Raw genomic sequence first — 25,813 nt, 5'->3', positions numbered from 1 at the left:
TCAATGTGCCAGGCCAACTAGGAACTTCTCAAGCAAGCATCAGATGCTATTCTGCCTTGTAAACACTTGTCTTATAGTTAGCCTTTTTCTTCTACTAAAATCCCACAAGACATGGGCACTCACATTGATATACTGTCCATAACAATTTGCTAGTACTTGGAAATAATGTCTCTACGACCTATGTGGAAATCTCCTCCATGATTTTTCTTACTATATAAAGGGACTGACAGACATAGAAAGTCACTCAGTCTGGCAGGGTTTCAAGTGACACAGACAGTTAATGTGTAAAAATAGCATAGTAGCAGTGTCTGAACCTGTCCAACTTCAGCAGGAATAATGATCGGGATCAGCCCACCTTCCAACACCTTTACCAATTCTGACATCAGCCATACTCCCCACTGCACTCTGCTTCCCTTCTGGGTTCAGTAATCCGTTGCAATGGCCACAAAGAACTCAGACCAAACTTACAGCTAAGTGGTTTATTAAGGAAGAGAGTACAACTCGGGATCACGATCAGGAAGCCTGCAGGCGAAGTCTCCCTTCTTCAGTTCAGTGCAGGACAGCTCTCTCAGCTCCTCTTGATTGTGCAGGCTCTGAGGGCAGGCCTCCTCTTGGCCTCGTGAGGACAGGCTTCTCTCAACCACCTCAGGAGAGGCTCTTCTTCACCCTCAGGTCAGACTCTGGGACTCCTCAGGACACACGCCTCTTGGCCCTGCCATCTCGGGCCACTGAACTTGCCGCTGGCTCTGCCAATGGGACCCTTCCTGGCCTCTTGCTACCCTCAGTGTTATAGCCCTTGATCCGAATTACAGCTCTTTCAGGAGGTTCCTTCTTCCTCTCTTTCTCTCTGTTTCTTCTCACTGCTCTTTTCTTTTTTCCTTCTGCTTCTTACTGCTGCTTCTCTTCCCGCTTCTTTCTGTCTGACAAATCCTCCGGGGGACTGGCTGTTTATATATGCAAACTCCTCATCACTTTCAAGGCATGGCCCTCCCACCAGGGCCTCGAATTGAACAATCCCCGGTCAGCAGGCCACAGACACTACATTTGCCCAGTTCACTAATGAATCCGCAAGTGCATGCCAATCACAGGGCAGGCTGCAGCCCATAACCAAACAAAAAGTATCAAACCAAGTTACTTACAGCTTATCCAGGAAATGACAAACGCTTTGGGATAGAAAACTAGGGCAGAAGTCACTCTTCAGAGCTTAGGGGGATAATCTCTCAAGCTGTTTTTCCAAGGACCAAGGCAAAAGGTCACATAAAGGAACTCATTTCACCACAATATGCAATAGAGGTTATAGAGACTGTATATGAAATAAATCTGAATTACAGGTTGCTTACTCATAAACAAATATTATTCAGCTTTTTTACGTATTAACCCTCTGTGATCTTTCTTTCAGTTTTTGACAATCTGTTTGCACTTTGCTTGCCTGGTAAAGTAGTGAAAATGTTTTTCCTTTAGTGTTTTAATATTAGGGAGAATATATTTTCTCATTTGTTTTAATATAGCTGTATAAGCTGTGATTAATCTCTAGTCCTTGGAAAATGGTACAGGCTCTGTTCAAAATATAGCTGAGCAGCCTGTTCCCCTCTTAAACATAACAAACACCCTAATACCTTACAACATATTTTCCCTTATTCGAAATAGGTGATTGAGAGCTTGACATGGCTAATGCCATAATGAAAGGAGTTTAACCGGCAACCCTGAAGAGTCTGGATCTGTGCATGTCTAAAATGGCACAACCACTATGGAAAACAGCATGGTGCTTCCTCAAAAAGCTAGAAATAGAAATACTGCTTTTGCTTTATAAGAACAGAATTGAGAGTTGGCCAATCCCTGACCTAGAATAATGTTGAAATTGATAATATTTATCAATCTGGATTTAAGAATCTGTAGTGCAATGGATTGCTTTTGTGTGGCTTTTCTTGCCATTTTGTTGTAACTCAAATCCAGATGATTGGGTTAAAAAAAAAAAAGAAACCCGTTGCCACCAAGTCGATTCCAACTATAGCGACCCTACAGGACAGAGTAGAACTGCCCCATAGGGTTTCCAAGGACTTGCTGGTGGATTCGAACTGCTGACCTTTTTGGTTGGTGGCTGAGCTCTTAACCACTATGACACCAGGGCTCCAGTGATTGGGTAGAACTGTACAAATAAGGTAATTGTGGCTCACCAAGGGGATTGGTCAGTTTTGTCATTAAGCTAAGCTTAAAATGAGCCACCCAGAGGCGGGAAGGTGAGGATCTCACTACCACCAAGGAAGAACAGCCAGGAGCGGAAAGCGTCTATTGGACGCAGGATGCATGTGGTGAGAAGCTTCTGGAACCAGGAGAGAGAGAGGGAGAGAGAGCTATAACCCTGAAGGTGGCAAGGAGCGGTGGAAAAGAAATGGCAGCAGGAGAGACACAAGAGACAGCATGGTGGGCTTCCCGGCCCATGGAGCGAGAAAGCTGAGTGCCTTTGGGCAGGAGGCTTGCTGGCGGAGTAGGGTGCCTCCAGGCACTTGGCAGAGCTAGATTTGCAGACCTACAGAGCTAGAGCTGAGCACCTTCAGGACAAGGCTTAAAGGAGGAATGGAGGGCCTTTGGGCACTTATCAGCAGGGCAAAAAGAGCTATGTAACACTTGCCACAGCAGGGCAGAGGCCGAGGGCCAGAGAGGTGCACCTACAGGCACAGTGGAAAAGAGACTATACTGATAGAAGAACTGTATCCTGAGCATTCCTAAATGAAATTTGTAACCTGTTATTTCCCTAATAAACCCCACAATGGTAAATATTGTCTGTGAGTTCTGTGTGGCCACTGCAATGAATTACTGAACCCAGCAGAGAAGGAGAGAGTACTGTGTGAGGGACAGCTGGTGTCAGAATTGGTGCAGACGGTGGAGGGAGGAGGCATGTCTGACCTCTGCTTCACAGGAATCAGCCTTGGGCTATTGATACTGATTCTCCTTCCCCCTTGTGAAGTCAGAGGAGGTCAGCCACTCCTGCCATGCCATTCCTACATAATCATCATAGATATTTTTAATAAACGAGAAAAAATATGGTTTATGAAATCCAAAAGCCATAAAAAGTTTGGCATTTAATTTTACTTTCTGTTGCAGAAGACATCTCTCACGACTCTCCCTTTGCAAACTATGCCCAAACTTCACTGGCCTCCTAACACTTCCTCACACTTGGCAGGCACATCCCTTCCTTAAGGCCTTGGCACCAATGACAACTCCCTCTATCTGGAATGTTCTTGCCCTTGGTACTGAGAGTTCTAACACCATCACTGCTTTATGCCTTTGGTCAAATGTTACCTCCTCGCTGATTTCAAATACTCAATTTCAAAATTCAGCCAGCCACCCTGTCACACTCAATACCCCTTTCTCCTGCTCCATTTTTTACTAGTTTTTCACATAATGGCACTTGTTATCTTACCATACTGTAATTTCTCCATACACAGAATGTACTGTTTGTTGCCTGTCTCTTTATACTCAAAGGTAAGCCCAGTGAGGGCAGGGATTTCCAACTATTACATTCACAAAAGCGTTCGGAGTGTCTACAACATTATCTGGCACATAGTAAAAATAAGACAAAACAAAACCTGTTGCTATTGAGTCAATTCCAATTCACAGCCACTGCATGTGTTACAGAGTAGAGCTGCTCCATAGGGCTTATTTTTTGTTTTATTTTATCTAGTCCATAGGAATTATTGGCTGTAATCTTTAGAAAATCAGACTGCCAGGCTTTCCTTCTGTGGCGCCACTGAAAGGGTGCGAACCACCAACCCTTAGGTTAACAGTTAAGCACAAAGTGTTTGTACCACTCAGGAACCTGTGACACACGGAAAGCCAAAAAACTCATTGCCATTGAGTCGATTCTGACTCATAGCAACCCTATAGGACAGACTAGACCTGCCCCGTAGGGTTTCCAGTGCTATAAATCTTTAAAGAAGCAGAGTGCCACATCTTTCTCCTGTGGAGCAACTTATGGGTTCAAACAGCCGAACTTTCGGTTAGCAGGTAAGTGCTTAACCAACGCACCACCAGGGTTCCTTAGGCACATAATAGCGGCCCAATAAATATCTACTGAATTAACGAAGGAAAAGAAAAGAACACGTACTCACCCAACGAGAGCAGATTGCTGTAAATGTCCAGCATCACGTCTTTGTACAGGTTCTTCTGCTCAGAGCTCAGTCTCTCCCATTCTGCCTCTGTGAAGACTACAGTGACATCCTCGAATGTAACTGGTTCCTACAATAAGCAATAAATCAATGCACAGCAAATCAGCATCCATTTTCCCAATGAAAGGAGTTTAACCGGTAACCCTGAAGAGTCTGGATCTGAAGAAGTTCCTCTCTTTTCAGAGAACATGGTTCCCCGTATCAAGTTCTCCTGGACACGACTATACACCTGGCTTTGGGATAAAATCTGTGGGAGCACAAGTGATACACAAAACCCATCCTGGCCCTCACACACCTATGGATTCACTGGAGAGATGCTGTGTGAATCAGTTTGAAAGCACTAAGCAGTATTCAGGGAAGTGACTGAGAATTCATAATGGAGGAATATAAAGACAGGAGAGTATGGGACGGGCTAGAAAAGAGCCAAAGGCGTCATGGAGGTAGGGCTTGTGCTGGGCATGAAGGGACGGTGAAGATTTAAAGGAGAAGATGGAAGGAAACTTCAACTACAGAGAAAAGTGGGAGTCAATAGATGGGGTCTGGACAGAGCATTTCTGAGGAGTTCAGGAACTAAATGGGATCTGTAAAGTCATTGTCTTTGCGTATTTTAATGTCCTTTTCTAATAAAGTCCTTAACACTTTACTCATCAGGTAGAGAAGTATCTCACCTATGCAAAACAGCTGGCAAGAGAATGGTAGTAATAGTCCAGGAAAAGGACATTTACAGATAACTTAATCTTTAAAAACAAAAACAATTTAACCAGTTGTCACTGAGTCATAGCAACCCTACAGGACAGAGTACAAGTGCCCCATAGCATTTCCAAAGCTGTAATCTTTATGAAAGCAGACCACCACATCTTTCTCCCTCAGGCTACTGGGTTCAAACCTTTTGGTGAGCAGCAGAGCACTTAATCACTGCGACACCACGGTTCCTACAAACACTTTATTGAGGTATAATTTACAATCCATTTGCTTTATAATTCACCCATGTTAAATACAGGAACTCCTCACTTTGTACAGTTCCAATACACATGGATTTCATTACCATGGTTTAATTAATATGAACTTAAAAAAAACCCAAACCATTCCTGTTCAGTCGATTCCGACTCACAGCAACCCTACAGAGTTATAACTAACCCTAGTACTCCTAAGAGTGGTTTAAATTTCAGTTGTCATGGTACAGTAACTGTGAGTAACTGGATCAAGTACACACTGTTCCACTAAGCTCTTCAGTTCACAGATCAGGACATGAACACAGATGCGCATCGAAATCAGTTAGGAATCACTTCTTTCCAGCTGACCTCAGGGGAGGGAAGGGGGCTGATGCAATCAGTCAGGGCTGTGTAAGGAAGTCAACAGAAGCACTGGACACAGAGGCTTCAAGGGCTTCCTGGTTGGTGAGAGACATTGATGCACATGGGATGGCAGCATATCCCTTTCTGGGGCACGGAAGCTCCACCTTGGGAACCCTCCCAGACCTTGTCATATGCATCTATTTATATCCTTTTTTGCTACAATAAAGTTGTAATCATAAATATAGCCCTTTTGTGAGTTCTGTTGGTCATTCCAGCAAATTATCAAACCCAAAGGAGTAGTGGGAGCCAGAAAGTCAGAAAAGAAGGAGACTGGGGGGCTCCCAGTCTTGCAACTGGCATCCTGAAGGGATCAAGGACACCCCAAATTTTTAGCCAGCAGGTCAGAAGTGTCAGTGTCATGTAGACTCTCAAACCTGTGTCTAGAATCAGCCTATCTGGCAGTGTGAAGAACACTATCTTTTTAACTTGTGAGACTGACCTAGCTCCAGGTGGCCAGGGTCAGAGAAGGAAGTGCTGCATGGGCACCTGGTGTCAGAACTGAACAGAGAAGGGGAAAAGTGATTATTCTGATATTTTCAATTTTGAGATTGATCAACACACTATCATATTTCTGTAAATTGTTATCAGGTGCTGTGGAGTCGGTTCCAACTCATAGTGACCCAATGTACAACAGAACAAAATACTGCCCGGTCCTGCTCCATCCTCACAATCGTTATGCCTAAGCCCACTGCTGCAGCCACTGTTTGAATCCACCTAGTCGAGGGATCTTCCTCTTTTTCACTGACCCTCTACTTTACCCACCAGGATGTCCTTTTCCCGGGACTGATCCCTCCTGATAACATGTCCAAAGATTGTGAGACACATCCTTGCTTCTAAGGGGTATTCTGGTTGTACTTCCTCCAAGACAGATTTGTTTGTTTTTTGGCAGTCCATGGTATATTCGATATCCTCCGCCAGCACCACAACTCAAAAGCATCAATTCTTCTTTGGTCTTCCTTATTCACTGTCCAGCTTTCGCATGCATATGAGACAACTGAAAACACCACGGATTGGGTCAGGCACATCCTAATCTTCAAGGTGACATCTTTGCTTTTGAACACATTAAAGAGGTCTTTTGCAGCAGATATGCCCAACACAATGCGTCTTTTGATTTCTTGACTGCTGTTTCCATGGGCGTTGATTATGGATCCAAGTAAAATAAAATCCTTGACAACTTCAATCTTTTCTCTGTTTATCTTGATGTTGCTTACTGGTCCAATTGTGAGGATTTTTGTTTTCTTTATGTTGAGGTGTAATACATACTGAAGGCTATGGTCTTTGATCTTCATCAGTAAGTGCTTCAAGTCCTCTTCACTTTCAGCAAGCAAGCTTGTGTCATCTGCATATTGCAAGTTGTTAATAAGTCTTCCTCCAATCCTGATGCCCCGTTCTTCTTCATATAGTCCACCTTCTCAGATTACTTGCTGAGCATACAGACTGAATGATACAACCCTAATGCACACCTTTCCTGACTTTAAACCACACAGTATCCCTTTGTTCTGCCTGAATGACTCCCTCTTAATCTATATACAGGTTCCTTATGGGCACAATTAAGTGTTCTGGAATTCCCATTTTTCACCATGTTATCCATAATTTGTTATGATTCACACAGTCAAATGCCTCTGCATAGTCAATGAAACACAGGCAAACATCTTTCTGGTATTCTCTGCTTTCAGCCACGATCCATCTGACATTAGCAATATCCTTGGTTCCACATCCTCTTCTGAATCCAGCTTGAATTTCTGGCAGTTCTCTGTTGAATATACAGGTCACTATACCAGAGAGAACTGGTTGATGTTCAACCATTTCAGGAGGTAGCATATGACGAGGAACCAGTGGTACTGAAGGACGAAGTCCATGCCGCACTGAAGGCACTGGCAAAAAAAAAACAAGGCTCCAGGAATTGATGGAATACCAATTGAGATTCCTGTAAATAAGACTGGTCATTATAGATGACTGTTGAAGCTACAGGATGGTATCTTTGAGAATTTATTTTTACTATGTTCTCTATTTCTGTATGTTTAAAAAACTCAGTAATTACAAAGTAAAAAGATGCCCAGTATACAAGATGCTATCATTAGATAGGAAACCCTATTAAGAGCTACATCTGCTAACCAAAAGGTCAGAGTTTGAATCCACCAGGAGCTCACTGGAAACTCTATGGGACAATCTACTCTGTCCTACAGGGTCACTATTAGTCAGAATTAACTCCATGGCAATAGGTTTGGGTTTTTTTGGTATCATTAGATAATATGTATGTGGATATATAGTAAGATTTAATAGTACATTTTTAATTTTAATAATTTCAGTTTATCAAAAAATATTCCTTATGCCTTAGAGTTTCCTGCGTTCTTAATATTAATCCTGTATATATGTTCCAACAATAAAAATAAAAAGCAAAAATGGAAAAACCAATCTAAAATCTCTAACAGGGTACTTGACATGAAGGCATGAAAGGCCTAAATGCTGATCACCTTCTCCTTCCCCAGACAGGGAATATATGCCTATTCTCTGAGAAAAGGACCAGTATTTCAGAAAAATAAGGTAATTCCAAGTCACCAGTATTTGGGGCTTCCTCTTCTCTTGGGGCCAGTCAGCATCCTTAGAAGACAAACCTAAGGGAGAAAGAGAAGCTGTGAGAAAGTAGACCTCCCAGGACGCTCCCAGAGCAGCTCTTCTGAGTCCTGGGATGGAAGGAAGCGCCCACTTCACTGAGTTGTGGCCACTGAAGCATTCTCACCTGAACCTGCAGCCCTGGTGCCCCCTTCACCTCTCCACACCTCTCACCTTTGGCCTCATGTTTTTGAGTCAGTTTCTTCACAGTCTCCATATCTTCCCTGTTCTCTGAAGACAAAATCTTCTCCCAGTCTGCTTTCCCCAGGCTGAAGGATCAGGCAACTTAATGGCCCCAGTGACTGCCTTGAAATTCTGCCACAAGGCCAGATGGAAGTTATTTCACCTCAAGATGGATTTCTGCTGCCTAAGGTGACTTCAAATCTCAGTTATGAAAGCCCTCTTGTTTCCATGCATCCAAGACCTGTGGGTAGAGAAGCAACTTGATGCTGCTGGGTCCTTCACTGTGTGCTAAACCCATGCCCCCTCAACAGGGATCCTGTCATCTTTCACCCCCCACTCAACAATCACAGAATCTCAGTCTACTTGGCTTCTCTGGATTTTCTACATTTATGCATTTCTGGCCTACAAGCCCTCAAGTCTGTTCCCTGACACTCTCCCTTACCTGTCACAATTTACTGTGCCCCTTTTGTCCCACACCTCAGATTCAAGCTCCATGTCCCAGATCAAGCCTGTGAAGAAAGAGCCTCTAACATCTCCCTCCAGATCCATCAGGGAGAACAGCAGTCAGCTTCTGACTCCCCTAGCCAAGGTCCCAGCTGTGTTCAGTTCCCTATGTCCCTGTACTCTGAGGAGTTTGGGGTCTGAACCAAGTCCCTTCAGGTCTCACAATGACATCTGCAAAAATAACACCCCACCCTCCATTCTGTGTGTATACGCCACATGACCCTATCAGTCAAGTCCTCCACTCATGACAACTTCAATCTTTTCTCCGTTTATCATGATGTTACTCATTGGTCATTTTGAGGGTTTTTGCTTTATGTTGAGGTGTAGTCCATACTGAAGGCTGTGGTCTTTGATCTTCATTAGTAACTGTTTCAAGTCCTCTTCACCTTCAGCAAGCAAGGTTGTGTCACCTGCATAACGCAGGTTGTTAATGAGTCTTCCCCCAATCCTGATGGCCCATTCTTCTTCATATAGTCCAGCTTCTGGGATTATTTGCTCAGCATACAGACTGAATAGGTACGGTGAAAGGATACAACCCTGACATACACCTTTCTTGACTTTAAACCAATCAGTATCCCCTTGTTCTGTCCGAACAACTGCCTCTTCATCTGTATACAGGTTCCCTATGAACACAATTAAGTGTTCTGGCATTTCTGTTCTTTGCAATGTTATCCATAAGTTGTTCTGATTCACACAGTCAAATGCCTTTGCATAGCCAATAAAACACAACAAAACATCCTTCTGGCATTCTCTGCTTTCAGCCAGGATCCATCTGACATCAGCAATGATACCCTCTTCTGAATCCGGCCTGAATTTCTGGCAGTTCCCTGTCGATATACTGCTGCAGCTGTTTTTGAATAATCTTCAGCAAAATTTTGCTTGCATGTGATAATTTCTGCATTTGGCTGGATCACCTTTCTTGGGAACAGGCATAAATATGGATCTCTTCCAGTCGGCTGGCCAGGTAGCTGTCTTCTAAACTTCTTGACATAGATAAGTGAGCGCTTCCAGCACTGCATCCATTTGCTGAGGCATCTCAACTGATATTCCGTCAATTCCTGGAGCCTTGTTTTTCGCCAATGCCTTCAGTGCAGCTTGGCCTTCTTCCTTCAGTACCCTCGGTTCCTGATCATATGCTACCTCTTGAAATGGTTGAATGTCGACTAATTCTTTTTGGTATAATGACTCTTTTTATTCTTTCCATCTTCTTCTGATGCTTCCTGTGTCATTCAGTATTTTCCCCATAGAATCCTTCAGTATTGCAACTAAAGGCTTTTTTTCTTCAGCCCTTTCAGCTTGAGAAATGCCAAGTGTGAGAAACTAATTTGCTCTATTAACCTTCATCTAAGGTACAATTAAGAAAAAAAGAAATGCCAAGTGTGTTCTTCCATTTGGATTTTCCAACCCCAGGTTTTTGCACATTTCATTATGATACTTTTCTGTCTTTTCGAGCTGCCCTTTGAAATCTTCTGTTTACCTCTTTTATATCATCATTTCTTTGGTTCACTTTAGCTACTCGAAGTTCGACAGCAAGTTTCAGATTCTCTTCTGACATCCATTTTGGTCTTTTCTTTCTTTCCTGTCTTTTTAATTAACTTTTCTTTCTTTACGTATGATCTCACTCCACAACTTGTCTGGTCTTCGGTCATTAGTGTTCAATGCAGCAAATCTATTCTTGAGAAGGTTTCTAAATTCAGGTGGTGTATATTCAAGCTCATATTTTGGCTGTCGTGGACTTGCTCCATTTTTCCTCAGCTTCGACTTGAGCTTGCATAGGATGAATTGCTGGTCTATTCTGCCGTCAGCCCCTGGTTTTATTCTGAATAATGATATTGAGCTTCTCTGTCGTCTCTTTTCACAGATGTAGTCGATTTGATTCCTGTGTATTCCACTTATATAATCACCATTTATGTAGTTGAAAAAAGGTACTTGTAATGAAGAAGTTGTTGGTCTTGCAAAATTCTATCATGTGATCTCTGGCATCATTTCTATCACGAATTGGCTGAGGAAATAAATTTCATGCTGATGGTAAAGTGCTATGTCTGCCACAGAACAACTGCCTATAAATGACAGCAACTATTATTTTTGTTTTCACAGCAGCTGGCACAGTCCTGGGAATCTGCCTGCCAGGATGAAATACTTGCTAGGGTGAGAATGGTGGTAACCTGCATGAGAGTACGGGTCTGGGGTAACATTCCCTGTACAGGCCCTTCTTAACACAGGCCTGGTGTGTGGGAAAACAGACTGGGCCTCCGAGCCTCAGATAGGATATTGCAGGGCACAGAATGTCAAGGGCACCCGAAGGACATTCACCCACCATTTGGAGCAGATGAAACACTGTAAGAATGTGAAAGGTAAGTGGAACCCTCCCAGAAGGGGTCTGTCAGGAGCTAGGAGTCCTCCGTTTCTCTACACAGTCCTCTCAGGACAGGCAGTGATGTGAGGTGGACCTGGGAATGAAGTAGGTGGTATATCCCTAACTACTGTCTCTCTCTGTCTGCATGTATCAGGCTAGAAATTCCCAAGTTTCAAACAAAGAGGCTTCCTCTTCTTTAAAAACAAACAAAAAGCATCAGATCTGTCACAAAAGAGGAGTGCACAAAACAGTGTTTACATCATAATACAGTCTGCCCTGACATCTGATACTGAGTAGTGAATTCATCTTTTTTGTGCCTCAAGGGCAGAAATAGTATTAGTAATAAAAATAGTTAACACTAAATTCTTACTACACACCAGAAACAATTCCAGGCACTGTAGAAGTATATGACCCAAAAGTCCCATGAGTTAGGACTTGTGGTGAACTGAAGCACTGAGAGGTTATATATCTTGCTCAAAGTGACAAAATGTTAAGTGCCTAGTAGAGTGCCATATTTTAAGCCAGTGAGGCCAGTGATAATGTCAGTAGTGACTGGTCCCCTGGGGTGTAACAAGTCTCAAAGTGTATTCACACATAGGATTGAGAGGATGTATATGAAACAAGACTGGCCATGAATTAATAATGTTGAATCTGTTGATGGGCCCACTGGTTTCACTGTTCTACTCTACTGAATAGGTTTAAAATCTGTCCTTAATAAAAAATCAGACATTAAAGTCCTGATATCTGGACTCAACCAGAGATGCTGGAAGTGATCTGGATAGGCAGCAAACAGCTTCAGAAGTTCTGGTCCTACCTAACCCCCCCTACAGCCTCAAAGCAGAGGTGGGCAGCTGAACCCCAACAACCAAGGCAGAAGCAGACAGGGGAAGAGAGAATCTGCCAAATGGCCTCCCACACTACAACTGCACTGGAAAACTTTGTCACAAAGTAGAGCAGGTCCCTGCCACCCAACAAACACTGGGAAAGCAGGTACCAGAGAAGCAGGCCTGCCCCCATTCAAAAAAAAAAAAAAAAACTGCCTGAGTGCAGGCCCTGGCGGTGCAGTTCCCCACCACGGGAGTACACCCAGCTGTCCTGCCCAAGCCTCTAAATGCCCCAAGGACTCGGTATCCTAAAAACTCTCCCACAAACTCCTAGGCACCTCATACCAATATCAAGCTCACCTCCAATCACCACCCCACCCTCGCAACAAACCATGCCACAGAAGGTCCTAAGACACCACCAAGCCCCCACCCTCCGCTTAATTATCACCTGGGGTGTCTCCAGCCCCCACCAAAAACCCTGACATGCACGGTAAGTCCTGGGTTCCCACCATCACCCGGAAATGCAGGTCCAAGTAAGTGCTCCCCACCAAAAAAACCCGCGGTATTATAACCCTTGCCGCCCGCCCCCTAAAAGGTGATGTCTCTTTGCCCCTGGCTGAACTCGTCCCACAGCCCAAGTAACCCCGAGAATGCACGACCGGAGCAGCCCTCTCTACCCGGGAACTGTTTGTCCCTGACTAACCCCACCCGCTTCCAAAAAGAAACTCCAAGTTCCAGGTCGCTCCTGCTCCAGCCCCAACCCAGGGGCGGAAGGCCCTCGGAGCGCCCCGCAACTCAGGGAGTGAAGGTTGGGTCTCATTAACCCAACTTCCTCGCCCCCAAAGCGCGTCTAGAGCCGCGCCCCCTTCTCCTAAAATGGAGCGTCCGGAACCGAAGGCGCCGAACCGCCGAGCGCAGCCCCCGCCCGCCGCCGGGCCCTCTCCCCTCCCGCCGAGCTCCACCTCGGGCCCTAACGCTAGGCCCAACCTTTCCTGACCCTCCTTACCGCGGGGAAAAGACGCCCGGGGGTCGGGGACCCTGAGGGTCTCGCTCGGTCCCTCCACTCACCGGCCGCGGGACTCCCCCAGAACTACAGTCCCCAGAATCCTCGCGGCCTGCGGCTCCCATTGGCCGTCACAGGAGCGGCTTCTGAGCCACGCGGGTCACGGACCCGGACGACAGCCACTGGGGCGACAGCCTCTTCGCTCTCGTCTTATAATATCCATTCATCAAACCCTAGTAGTTACCGGGTGAAGCCTCCCTCCCCGCTGCCTCAAACGCTACACTCGGGAAAAGCCTCCCCGGTGGATTTTACGGACGACTTCCGGACCCGCCCCTCGGCGCGCGAGAGGCACTTCCGGTCGGCGTGCTTGGCAGATCCAGAGCGTGGGCTAGAAAGCCGACTTTGACCTAACTTTTTCTGCTGAAAATGAGCTGAGTTCGTTGGGCTTATGCTGCTTTACACCCCACGGTCCGTGAGCGCCATATAGGCCTGACCTCGCGCTGCTCCGCACCTCTGGTCGGCCTCATTTTCCTTAGGGTAAGCAGACCTGGGAAAGCAAAGCAGGCTCCCAAAGTCTCAGTGGAGCCCTTACACTCAACTTCAGGGCTTCCCTCTGTCGTCATTCTCCTCTTGTCCAAGTCCTCAACGTTAGTAGTAAACTCTTCACCCTGCTCGTGGAATAGAAGCCATTCTTTTCATAAAGTCAAATGAGACAGAGAGCACAGTAGAGGCCAGAGGTGGAGCAGCCAACAGGATGGGTGTGACTTCCCTACCAGCATGTGAGTCAAGCAACAATACCCAGTAAGAAGCTTTCCAGCAGGTGTGTAGAAGGACAGGAGGAAAGAAGTTGGTCCCTGTAGTGGTAACCTGGAGCCAAGAGGTGCTACAGGCCTGAGTACTTACTGCGAGCACAGAGACAGAGGAGCAGGAATTCAGTGCAGGGGGGCCAGGGTAACACATATACTCCTCACTTTTCAGGGCTTAAGGGTGTTTGGGTTATAGACAGACACATTTTCTCACTGAACACCCAGGAACCATTGCAGGATTAACAGCATAATTACCTTCGCATAACAGATGAAAGGAATCCCTAGGTGGTGCAAACAGTTAAGGCTCTCCACTGTTAACTGAAAGGAGGAGGTGACTTGGAAGAAAACCCTGACGATCTACCTCCAAAAAACCATCCGTTAAAAACCCTATGGGATTCTGGGGGAGATAGCAGTGTGAACAGACCATTGTTCATATCCTCTTCTACAAACACAAAAGAGAATACAAGGAAATGGTGCTCATCTTTGAGAGATGCTGAATCAGGGAGCAGAGGAAAGCAGCAGGGAACTGCAGACAGGCAAGAATCGACTATTCCACAGTCTCCATTGCTCTCTCCAGCCAAGCAGGCTGCCAGCTCCTGTGAACTAGGAAGTGACCTCAGCAAAAGAATCTGCTTCCCTAACCAGCACACCCTCTGCCTGTACAAAAAGAAAGGACCCCAAGCTCCTGCTCTAAAATCAACAAGGCAGACATCCTCAGGGTTGTATTCTCAGCCTGTCAGCACCTCTCCACCTGGACACCGTAGGTAGCAAGGCTGCTGCCAATTGCTAAAAATTCATGTACTTGCCACATGAAAAATCTATTCACCCCATCGCTTTATCCCAGAAGTCTTAAATCAACTCCAAATTCAAAATTGCGTCTTCTGAATCGTCTAAATTAAATATGGGTGAGACTTTAGGCATATTCCATCCTTGGGCAAAATTCCTCTTCAACTGTGAACCTGTAAAATCTAGAATACAAGTTATCTGTTTCCAAAGTACAGTGATGGAACAGGCACGAGGTAGACATTTTCATTACAAATATTAGAAACTGAAGGGAAAGAAGGGATAACAGGCACCAAGCAAATCCAAAATCCAGCAGAACAAGTTAAATTACCTCTCAAGCCTTGAAGATAATCCTCTGATCTTTGGGAATGGCCCTGCCCTCCAGACTCTGGGTATTGAGCATTCTCTCTGGATTCTGGGTCTAGGTGCCTCAGACCTGGGCTTCAGCTTCACTTTCCAGGCTCACTGGGATGGCAACTCTGCTCCCTTGAATTTGGGCAGCTCCATTTTCCTAGTTCATCCAAGTGGAAACTCCACCCCCTAGGCCCCAGCTGGATCCATTTTTCTGCCACTTGGGCATGGCAGCTCTACCCCCTCAGCTGTGGACAGCAGCCCCATCTTCTTGGCCAAACCAAATGGCAGCCCCACACTGGATGAAGATATGACTCTTTGAAACCTAGGATGCCATGGCTCTACCCTTTGAGACCCCAGAGGCAATGGCCTGCACTGCCTTTTATCTTACAAGAGATAAAAGGAAAGGGAAGCAAGCAGAGAGTTGAGGACCTCATATCACCAAGAAAGCAGCGCCAGGAGTTGATTGCGTCCTTTGGACCTGGGGTTTCTGTGCAGAGAAGCTCCTAGTCCAGGGGAAGATTGATGACAAGGACCTCCCTTCAAAGCTGACAGAGAGAGAGAGCCTTCCCCTGGAGCTGATGCTTTGAATTTGGCCACGTAGACTAGTAGACTGTGAAAGAATAAAATTCTCTTTGTTAAAGCCATCCATCTGTGGTATTTCTGTTATAGCAGCACTAGATAACCAAGACAGTGATAAACCAGTCAGATACACCATACCATCCCTTTGCAACAAAGACCTGAAAAACCAAGTAAAACAGATGCAGATATCAATTCTGGAACTCTGAACACAAATTGAAGGGATAAAGAACTAGATTAAATGCCAAATGGAAGAAGAAACTGACTGAAAACAGCAAACAAGAAAAAGATTGAGTGGACTTGCCTAGTGAACTGACCCAGCACAATGGGGCTATGTTGAGATACACACAGCTGAGATTGAGGGTGAGGAGCACAGGAGGCAACTTCAATGGAATGCCTGTGAGGACACAGAGAGTGAGCTGAGCACTGACAGACCGCCCGAGCAACCCAAGCACAGGTACGCAGCTCCTGCATAACTTTGGCCATGCCTGGCCCCCATCCAAGTGACCCAAGCACTGGAAGGTAGCTCAGGCATGGCATTAGCTCTGCTTCACCTTTCCATGCTGCCTAAGCAACCCCAGCATCAGCAGGTAGCTACTGTACGACTTTGGCCCCACCCCACCTTTTCCATTTGACCTACCGCACTGAGTGCTGGCAGGCCACTCAGACACGGATATGACTACCTGACCCACCCTTCCTACCCGCTGACCCTGCCAAGCTCATGGAGGCTGTGCCAATTTGGCTTGGCTCCTTGTCCTGGCTCTTTTGTTGCCTGACCAAGCCAAGTGACAAATGCTACTTAGATGCAGGTCCCACTGCCTGCCTCACTTTTTTTCCCTGCTGACCCCATAGAGCTCTGGCAGACAGGTCCAGCATAATTTCGGCTTTTCCCGCCTTCCAAATTGCACACAAGAGATAGCTCATATATCACCCACCCCACCCCACCCCACTAGGTGAGCAATAACAACCATGAGTTGGTGTGCTCTCAAGCCCATCACTCATCCTCTCCTTTCAGACCAGGCTAGCAGAGGTGCCCGTGCACTCCTACATCTAGCCACCAGTGCTAGGACTGCGGTCCAGCAGCGCCTTCTACTTCCTCCGACAACCTGCTCTGGGGGACTGAGGACCAGTGGCACACCGCCCCCCATAGCATGTGATAGAAGACAGAGGCATGCCTTCAACTGGTCACTGTGGGCTGGCGGAATCTTCCCTACTTTGCCCCCTCCCATAACCAGAAGCTTGTGCCCACTCCAACCACTCCCGCTCAGCTCAGCCTGCCGGGGACTGTCAGCAAAAATTTCTGTGCTACTCACCCAGTGACTGATGATCTAGTCACCCTCAATCAGAACACAGGGCAAACGACAGTTTACACACACAATACCCAACACAGTGACCGATGAGAACATCATTACACCCAGGTCCACCTAACCAGACACATCATCTCACCAGAAATACCAGCTGTAGATTCAACTGCACAGTAAGACCAGTGAACAGAGAACTGAACTTTCACACCCAGTCCCTACCCTACCCACCAGAAGACAGGAGGTGAGAGCTCCAGTGAGACCAGATTAGCAGCCCAAGTAGCACACATGCCTGACCTACTTCAATATATCAAAATGAAAAATCAGGATGCAGCAAGCAAATATACGACAAATCAAAAAATATAATAACACCTTGATGCTTTGGGGAGCCCTGATGGTTCAGTGGTTAGAAGATTGGTTGCATTGCTGACCAAAATTTAGAAGTTTGAATCCACTAGCTGCTCCTTGAAAACCCGATAAGGCAGTTCTACCCTCTCCTATAGGGTCAATATGAGTCAGAATCAACTCAATGGCAATGTTTTTTTTTTTTTTTGGATGCCTTGGAGACAACAGACAATATAAAATCACATAAAGAAGTAAGTCAAGATGGCTCCAGCAAGTGACCAAAATAAAGAACCAGATAACCTTCCAGAGGAAGAAACGGTAATGGAACTACCTGAAAAGGAATTCAAAAGACTAATATACAGGGTTCTCCAAAAGATCAAGAAAGAGATCAAGGAAAACACAAATAAAACCAAGGAAAATACAGACAATGCAATAGAAAAACTGAGGAAAACAATACAAGAACAAAATGACAAAATACACAGCTAGAAATCATACAAAAACAGCAACTAGAAACCCAAAAGTTTAACAATAAATTCTCAGAAATGGACAATTTAATATAAGGATATAGCAGCAGAATTAATATTACTTGAAGACCAAACCCATTGCCATTGTCAATTCTGACTAATAGTGACCCTATAGGACAGCACAGAACTGCCCCATAGGGTTTCCAAGGAGCACCTGGTGGATTCGAACTCCTGACCTTTTGGTTACCAGCCATAGCTGTTAACCACTATGCCATCAGGGTTTCCTACTGGAAGAAAGAATTGGTGAAATTGAGGACAAATCCCTTGATGCCAATTTGTTTGAGGAAAAACCAGAAAAAGAATGAAGAAAAATGAAGAGGAAAAATTGCACGTGATTGGATTGAAATCCCTGTGGAACACAGTTCTCTGAAACACATGGGATCACCATGAGTCAGAATCAACTACACAGCAACTGTGTCATAATGTAAGCATCTGTACTCTGATTAATGTAAAATTGAGAGATAAAAAAAAAAATCAGCTCAAGCCGGGGATAGACTAACATGCATGTGGTGCAATCCAGGAATCCAAAATGGCAACTCAGCAGTGACATTTTATAAGAGGGGCACAAATGATATGACTCACTTGATTGGTATTTATAAACTTAGAATGACATTACTTGGTTGGTAATAGATCATAAGGCAGGATTTCCTGTGGTAGGGTGTCATAAAGCAGCACTTCCTGTAGCAGGAACTCATAAGGCAGGACTTCCTGTAATGCAAGTTTGTAAGGCTATTGGCTTAAAAGAATATAAGAATTTTTCTTAGATTGGTTACAGTGTAGTAATTACAAGGGTATGTGGTGGAGGGGAGTCACAGTGTAGTTACATCATTGTTACTGGACATTCCTCTCTTAGAAACAGCATGGAAGATGGCTGCCACTAGGGTGAAAACAGAACCAGCAAACAAAGAATTGCACCCAGTCTTCAAACTGGCGATTTTGGGTCTTATCGGGTGTCTCAATTTTTTTTTATTTCCTTACACATTCCCTCCTTTTGATCAAGGATTTCAAGAGAAAGTCTTTAATCAGTTTACTGACTATTTTTCTGAAAGAAGCCTTTTGTTTTCTGCATGGATGGCTGCTTATTTAAGTCTGTAAGAGCTGGGGTGCTATGCATGTGAAAAGATCGTTATTATTGTTAGCTGCCATCGAGTCAGCTCCTTCTCAGTGACTCCATGCACAAGAGAACAAATCTCTGCCTGGTACTTCCTTCAAGACAGATTTTTTCACTTTTCTGGCAGCCCACAGCACATTCAATATTCTTTGCCAGCACCCTAGTACAAAGGCATCAATTCTTCTTCAGTTTTCCTTATTCACCACCCAAACTCACATGCATATGAGGCAACTGAAAATACAGTCCGAGTTAAGTGCACCCCAGTCCTCAATGTGACATCCTCGCTTTTTAACATTTTAAAAAGGTCTTTTGCAGCAGATTGGTCCAAATGCAACATCTCATTTGATCCCTTTACTGTCATTTCCAGGGGCATCAAATGAGGATTAAAAGAAAAATGAAACCATGAATAGTAGCAGGACATTGTGAAAACATAGCTGGGCACTATTTGACATCTTTATCATGCCACAGCTTTAGCCTCTCACTTCTGTGGTTTTTACTACTTAAGGATGAGCACATGGCAGGCCACATTAAAGAAATAATCTGACATCTGAAGGTTTACTCAAGGAATGGGCTTGAAAATATAGGTACTCTCAAAGTACATTATTATTTTCATAGGCATTAGATGGGTCTTTTGGGTAATGGCATTTGCCAAAAGTTTTATACAATATTTAATAGTCCACACAATTATTACAATGACAATAAGTATAACTAATCCAGGGGACAATACAGACTTAATCCATGACCCAATGCCTGAGGGTAACTAGCCAAAAATATCTGGAAAAGGGGAGCGTCTTAGTCATCTCGTGCTGCCATAACAGAAATACCACAAGTGGATGGCTTTAACAAAGAGAAGTTTATTTTCTCACAGTAAAGTAGGTTTCAAGTCCAAATTCAGGGTGTCAGCTCCAGGCAAAGGCTTTCTCTCTTTGTCGGCTCTGAAGGAAGGTCCTTGTCCTCAATCTTCCCACGGTCAGGAAGCTTCTCAGGCGCAGGGACCCCAGGTCCAAAGGACGTGCTCTGCTCCTGGTGCTTTCTTGGTGGTATGAGGTCTCCAACTGTGTGCTTGTTTCCCTTTCCTTTTATCTCTTGAGAGAGAAAAGGCGGTGCAGATCACACCCCAGGGAAAAATCCCTTTACATCTGATCCGGGAGGTGACCTGAGTAAGGATGGTGCTATAATCCCACCCTAATAGGAAACCCTGGTGGCGTAGTGGTTAAGTGCTACGGCTACTAACCAAAGGGTCGGCAGTTCAAATTTGCCAGGCATTCCTTGGAAACTCTATGGGGCAGTTCTACTATGTCCTATAGGGTCCTTATGAGTCGGAATTGACTCAACGGCACTGAGTTTGGGTTTGTTGGTTTTTGGAATCCTCTTAACATAAAATTACAATCACAAAATGGAGGACAACCACACAATACTGGGAATCATGGCTCAGCCCAATTGATAGACACATTTTGGGGGGGGACATAATCCCATCCATGACAGTCATCTAGTGCTACTGTAACAGAAATACTACAAGTGGATGGCTTCAACAAACAGAAGTTTATTCTCTCACAGTCTAGTAGGCTAGAAGTCCAAATTCAGGGCATCAGCTCCAGGGGAAGGCTTTCTCTGTCAGCTCTAGAGGAAGGTCCTTATCATCAATTTTCCCCTGGACTAAGAACTTCTGCATACAGGAACCTTGGGTCCAAAGGAAGCACTCTGCTCCTGGCACTGCTTTCTTGGTGGTATGAGGTCCCCTTGATTCTTTGCTTCTATCTTTTATATCTCAAAAGAGATTGACTCAAGACACAATCCAATCTTGTAGATTGAGTTCTGTCTCATTAATGTAACTGCAGCCTCTCCCACCTAATTAACGTTACAGAGGTAGTATTTACAACACATAGGAAAATCACATCAGATGACAAAATGTTTCACAATCACAAAATACTGGGAATCAGGGTCTAGCCAAATTGATACACATATTTTTGGGGGACACAATTCAATCCATGACAGGGGGTCTGAGGGTGGATGTATACAGAACCATGTACCATTCTGGCAAGTCAGTTTAATATCTTATTCCACCTTTCCTGAAGTATTAACCCAGGTGTAGTCAGAGGTTTTAGCTACAGCACAGACCCCTCTATGCTGGGCTAACAGGAAATGTAAGGCAATTTGCCTTCAGTGATTTTTCTTGAGAAGTCAGCATTGGCAACATCATCTGCTGTTGCTACTGTGGTTCTGGAAATGTTATGGACAGTGTGTTCGAAATCTCCTACTCCATACCAAGGAAAGAATATCCTCAAACCAGGGAACTCTTTTAAGGGGTTCCCTCCATCTCCCCCTTGCTCATCTCTTGACAGTTTGTCCTTTTCCTTTCTAATAGTTTCAGGTGGTCAGTCCAGTGTAAACTCTCATTGTGATAATGGATGCCTAAAGGGATTCCCATATGGCCTAAGGACTTTGGCCTGTCATATTTCACCATCCAAATAGGATAAAGCCCAGGTACAGGACTCAGTATTTGGATTTGAATTGGCAAAGGTAGGGTATCTTGGTCCTCCACGTAAAAATACATATCCACATGGGGCATATATAATGCAAGTTCTGGCATCTTTACCTGGGAGAGGGATGGTTTGATTTGTCTGTTCAAGCCAATTCTCTGTCAAGGAGTTGTTGCAAATAGACAGTCATCCTAACCTTAGCCTATTTCATATTTGCACATGAAGACCTTTTACCTTGTAGACATGCTGTTAAGTTTCCTGAAAAAGCCACATTCCAGTATCTGAAAGGAACATTATATGATATTAAGGGCTCAGTTTTACAATCTGAAGAGGAGATTCAGGGTATTTCAGAATACTCTTTAATGCAAGTCAGATTGAAACACAGGACTTGGGGTTGAGTCTGTATCTCAGGAGGATGCCCCAGTCTCACACGTATAGCTCAATTAGCATTAATATTGACAGCAGTAGGGAGAACAACGCTATAATCCAGTATGGGAGTAGTTAATACATCTGAGTTCTCAAGTACGGTTTTGAGTAAAGGATGACAGATCCAGCAGTCAGTAAAATTTGTGGAACATGCAACTGCCTGAACAAGCTTAACAAAGGCATTCTCACGCAAGAATTAACGGAAGCTGCGATGAACAGCCAAAAACCCTGCTGGCATAGTTGTTAAGAGTTCAGCTGCTAACCAAAAGGTTAGCAGTTTGAATCCATGAGGCATTCCTTGGAAACCCTATGGGGCAATTCTACTCTGTCCTATGGGGTCCTTATGAGTCAGAATTGACTCAACAGCAATGGGTGGCAATTAATGGCAGTATGGGCAGAAAGTTTAAGAAGGGCTTCAGAGTGATGAAACACAGCTCAAAAGAAATAAACAAGGGGTAACAGTACACGAATAATAGTGATGACAAAGTAAACTTCAGCAGTGAAAGGCCTGAAGGATAGAAAAGTTACTGAACATTAAATGACAAATATAACTAGAATGCTAATGATAAAAAGATACAATATTACTCCAATATTCATGTGTCATACTAAATTAATCTGTGAGTGGTATCAATAGCAAGGGGTTAATAGAATATAAATGGTAGTAACAATTACATAAATATAATTAGAATTTAAAACAAAAGAACTAATAAGGATTCCAATCCAAGGCAGGTCATAAGAAATATAACTATTCAGTAAAAGTGGTGTTATAAAAAGAGGTTTGGGTTTTCAGAAAAAGAACAAGATATTCAAACAAGGAATAATATCCCACAGTTGGAGTGCTATGACAATAAAAAGGATTAGGATAATCAGAAAACAAATTCTTAGAACCTCTACACCAAACATTTTTTACTCTAAAAGTTCGAGTTTATAAAACAAAAAGCTATTTCAAAAGCAATGGCAAGTTATAAATTCAAATTAACCAAAAATGACTATAATGGTCAGAAAGTAGCACTACAGATGAGTTAGGTCATTTAAAACATCAAATACCCACAACTAAAAATTGTGATCCCAATGACTAAGAAAAATTTGACAAGAGTTAAAGCACTCATTTAAACAACTTATTTCAGATATAATGATTGGAACAATATGATCACCAAAACTACCGGATATAATTCCACAATCATGCATAACAGCTAATAATAAAAAGATATCAAAAATAACAAAGAAAAATGTGACCAGACCAATGTTTACTGCAGGCTGCATAGGCAGTTTCAGGTCAAGTCTGAAGACCTCAGGAGAGCAGTCTACCCAGCCATCATCTGCTTCTCTTCTTGGTGATGTTCGAATTTTACTTTCAAGCCTTCATGAGGCTGAACAGTCCATTTGTGAATCGGAGTTTTAATCAGTTAGGATAAATAAATACAAGCCTTAACTCCCTGTAACTTAGCAGCACAAGGATTAGTGAGAAGGACCAAATAAGGTCTTTTTCATTGAAATTTGGGAGAATCTTTTAATTGATATCTTTTCCGGTAAACATGATACCCAGGTTAAACATTAGGTAATTCGGGTATTTCTTCCTTTTCATTATCAAAAGCTTCCTTAACCTGTATAAAGTATTCTTTAAAATACTGGATCAAATATTTACAACATGGAAACAAATCAAATTCAACTAAATTTGAATCAAGTCATGTTGCCCAAAAGGGAAGGTCCATTGGCTGTCCAGTGATAATTTCATGAGGAGTCAATTTGTGAGATCCAAATGGAGTAGTTCTTAAATTTAAAAGGACCAGAGGTAGCACCTTAGTCCAAGGCAATTGTAAAGATCTGGAAAGTTTGGCTGGTCAAGTTTTTATTATACCATTAGTTCTTTCAGCTACGCCAGAGCATTCAGGGTGATAAGGACAATGAAGTCTTTGAAAAATGGGGATTTTACATATTCCTTTAATTATATGCCCAGTAAAACAGGGACCCTGGTCACTAAAAAGGACTCTTGGGGCTCCCCAAGTTGGAATAATGTTCTGAAGAAGTTTGTCAGGCATAAATTCAGCAGTAGCTCGACAACTGGGGAAAGCTTCTACCCAGTGGGAAAAAATGATTTGTAGAAATCATTACTAGTACAAATTTGTAGCCACTTGCTGGGGGAGGGGGGAAGCTGGATAAAATCCATCTGCCATTAAAGCATTGGTTCTGACAGAAAGGGAAATCTCCCACGTGGAGCTTTATAAAGTTTACTGGAATTAAATTGAGAGCAAATCGAACATTGGGAAGCCACTTGTTCAGGGGCTTCATAAAAATGCCCCGACCAATATTTCTTTAAAATTTCTATCCTCTTATTTCTTCCCAATGGGTATTCATATGCCATGCCTCCAATACAGGGGCTTACAGGGCTTTGGGGAGAACTAAGTTCTCACTGGGTCCCATCCATATCCCAGAGATGGGGGTTTGGGAGCAACCACGTTTCTTCCACTTTTCAACCTCATCATGCAGGACTGACTTTTGATGGTCAAAAAATCCTTTAAGACAGTTTCTCCAGGATTAGAGGGATTATTTATAAGAATATTAAAAGGTTGTTCATCATTTGAACAGTCCACCAATGTAAGGGACCATACATAACTGTTAAAATCTTGTGAGGAGCATTAACAGGATTGAAACAAAGTGCAGTGTGACCTTTAAAACTTTGAGAAAAAACATGGTGTACACTGACAGAAAAATCTCCCCACCAATGGGCTTCTAAAGCCCTGATTTCTTCGTCTGTCACTGTTTCTGTATTATCATGGCAGTTATTTCTAACCATAGGAACATGTAATCATTCTGACAAAATGAGTGTCATGGATTGAATTACATCCCCCCAAAAATGTATGTATCAACTTGGCTAGGCCATGATTCCCAGTATTCCCTGGTTGTCCTCCATTCTGTGATTGTAATTTTATGTTAGAGAGAATTAGGGTGGGATTGTAACACCCTTACCATGTCACATCCCTGATGCAATGCAGAGAGAGTTTCCCTGGGGTGTGGACTGTACAATCTTTTATCTTACAAGAGGTAAAAGGAAAAGAAAGCAAGCAGAGTTGGGGACCTCAAACGACCAAGAATGCAGCGTGGGAGCAGAGCGCATCCTTTGGACCTGAGGTTCCTGCACTGAGATGCTCCCAAACCAGGGGAAGACTGATGATAAGGGCCTTCCTCCAGAGCTGACACAGAGAGAAAGCCTTCACCTGGAGCTGGTGCCCTGAATTCAGACTTCTAGCCTACTGGACTGTGACAGAATAAACTTGTCTTTGTAAAGCCATTCACTTGTGGTATTTCTGTTACAGCAGTACTAGATAACTAAGACATAATTTGGTACCAGGAATGGGGTGCTGCTTTAATAGATAACCTAAAATGTGAAAGCAGTTTTGAAACTATGAATGGATAGAGGACCAGCAGCAGGAAAGGATTGGCAGTAGCAGAGCAGCAGCAGCCAACCCTTAGCAGCAGAGAAGTGGCAGCAGCAGAGGACTGGCAGCAACAGTGAACTGGTGGCAGCAGCAGCACTAGCAGCGGAAAACCTGCAGTAGCAGAACCCGGAGACCAGTGTAAGCGCTGGAGCCAACCCACGGAGTGAGAGAGCTGACTGCCTGTGCACAGGAGGCTTCCTGATGGAGTGGGGTGTCTCTGGGCACTTATCAGGGGAGCTAGGATTGCTGAACCATGGAGCAAGGGAGCTGAGTGTCTTCCAGCCAAAGTTTACTGGCAGAGTGAGGTGCCTCCAGACACCCAGCAGGGCAGATGCGGGCGTGAGGCCTGAGGAACCTAAAGGCCAAGAAAACATGAAGCAGAAGCTGAAGAGACAAGGAACACAGGAAGCCGAGTCACTTCAGTCTCAAAAGGTATGGCTAGGACCTCTGCGTTTTCAAAGGGTGTGGAGCCATGGCCTCTGGTGTTTCTAAGGGTTGAATTACCATTCCAATGGACTAGGAAAATGCTGTGCCTAAAGCCAAGGGAGCAGAGTTGCCATTCCAGTGGGCCTGGAAGGTGAAGCTGAAGCCCACAGCCGAGGGTCCTCCACTCAGAATCCAGACAATGTATCCAATACCTAGAGTCTGCAGTGCTGGGCCATTGTG

The 25,813-nt window shown here is 44.2% G+C and overlaps 1 protein-coding gene across 10 annotated transcripts in view; it reads right to left on the bottom strand.

Annotated features, from left to right (window-relative positions):
* LOC126067740 (zinc finger protein 343-like) overlaps positions 1–25,813 on the bottom strand; it is a 213,047-nt gene that overhangs the window by 162,779 nt on the left and 24,455 nt on the right. For 2 of the 10 annotated variants that reach the window (XM_049869916.1, XM_049869917.1), the window contains exons 1-4: positions 13,070–13,310; positions 8,081–8,136; positions 6,284–7,395; positions 4,110–4,236 (exon numbers count right to left, since the gene is read on the bottom strand). The exons of 5 other annotated variants lie outside the window; for them this stretch is intronic. In XM_049869916.1, coding sequence (XP_049725873.1) covers positions 4,110–4,236; positions 6,284–6,415 — 259 coding nt within the window. In that variant the 5' untranslated portion in view covers positions 6,416–7,395; positions 8,081–8,136; positions 13,070–13,310. Of the gene's footprint in view, positions 1–4,109; positions 4,237–6,283; positions 7,396–8,080; positions 8,137–8,308; positions 8,559–13,007; positions 13,311–25,813 lie in introns of those variants that run through there. 3 more of the 10 variants (XM_049869928.1, XM_049869921.1, XM_049869927.1) reach the window with 3 other exon arrangements.

The sequence above is a fragment of the Elephas maximus genome, chromosome 25, assembly GCF_024166365.1.
Source record: "Elephas maximus indicus isolate mEleMax1 chromosome 25, mEleMax1 primary haplotype, whole genome shotgun sequence".
Taxonomy (NCBI): domain Eukaryota; kingdom Metazoa; phylum Chordata; class Mammalia; order Proboscidea; family Elephantidae; genus Elephas; species Elephas maximus.
The sequence above is the reverse complement of the archived record's forward strand: the minus strand, read 5'-3'. Positions and strand labels throughout refer to the sequence as shown.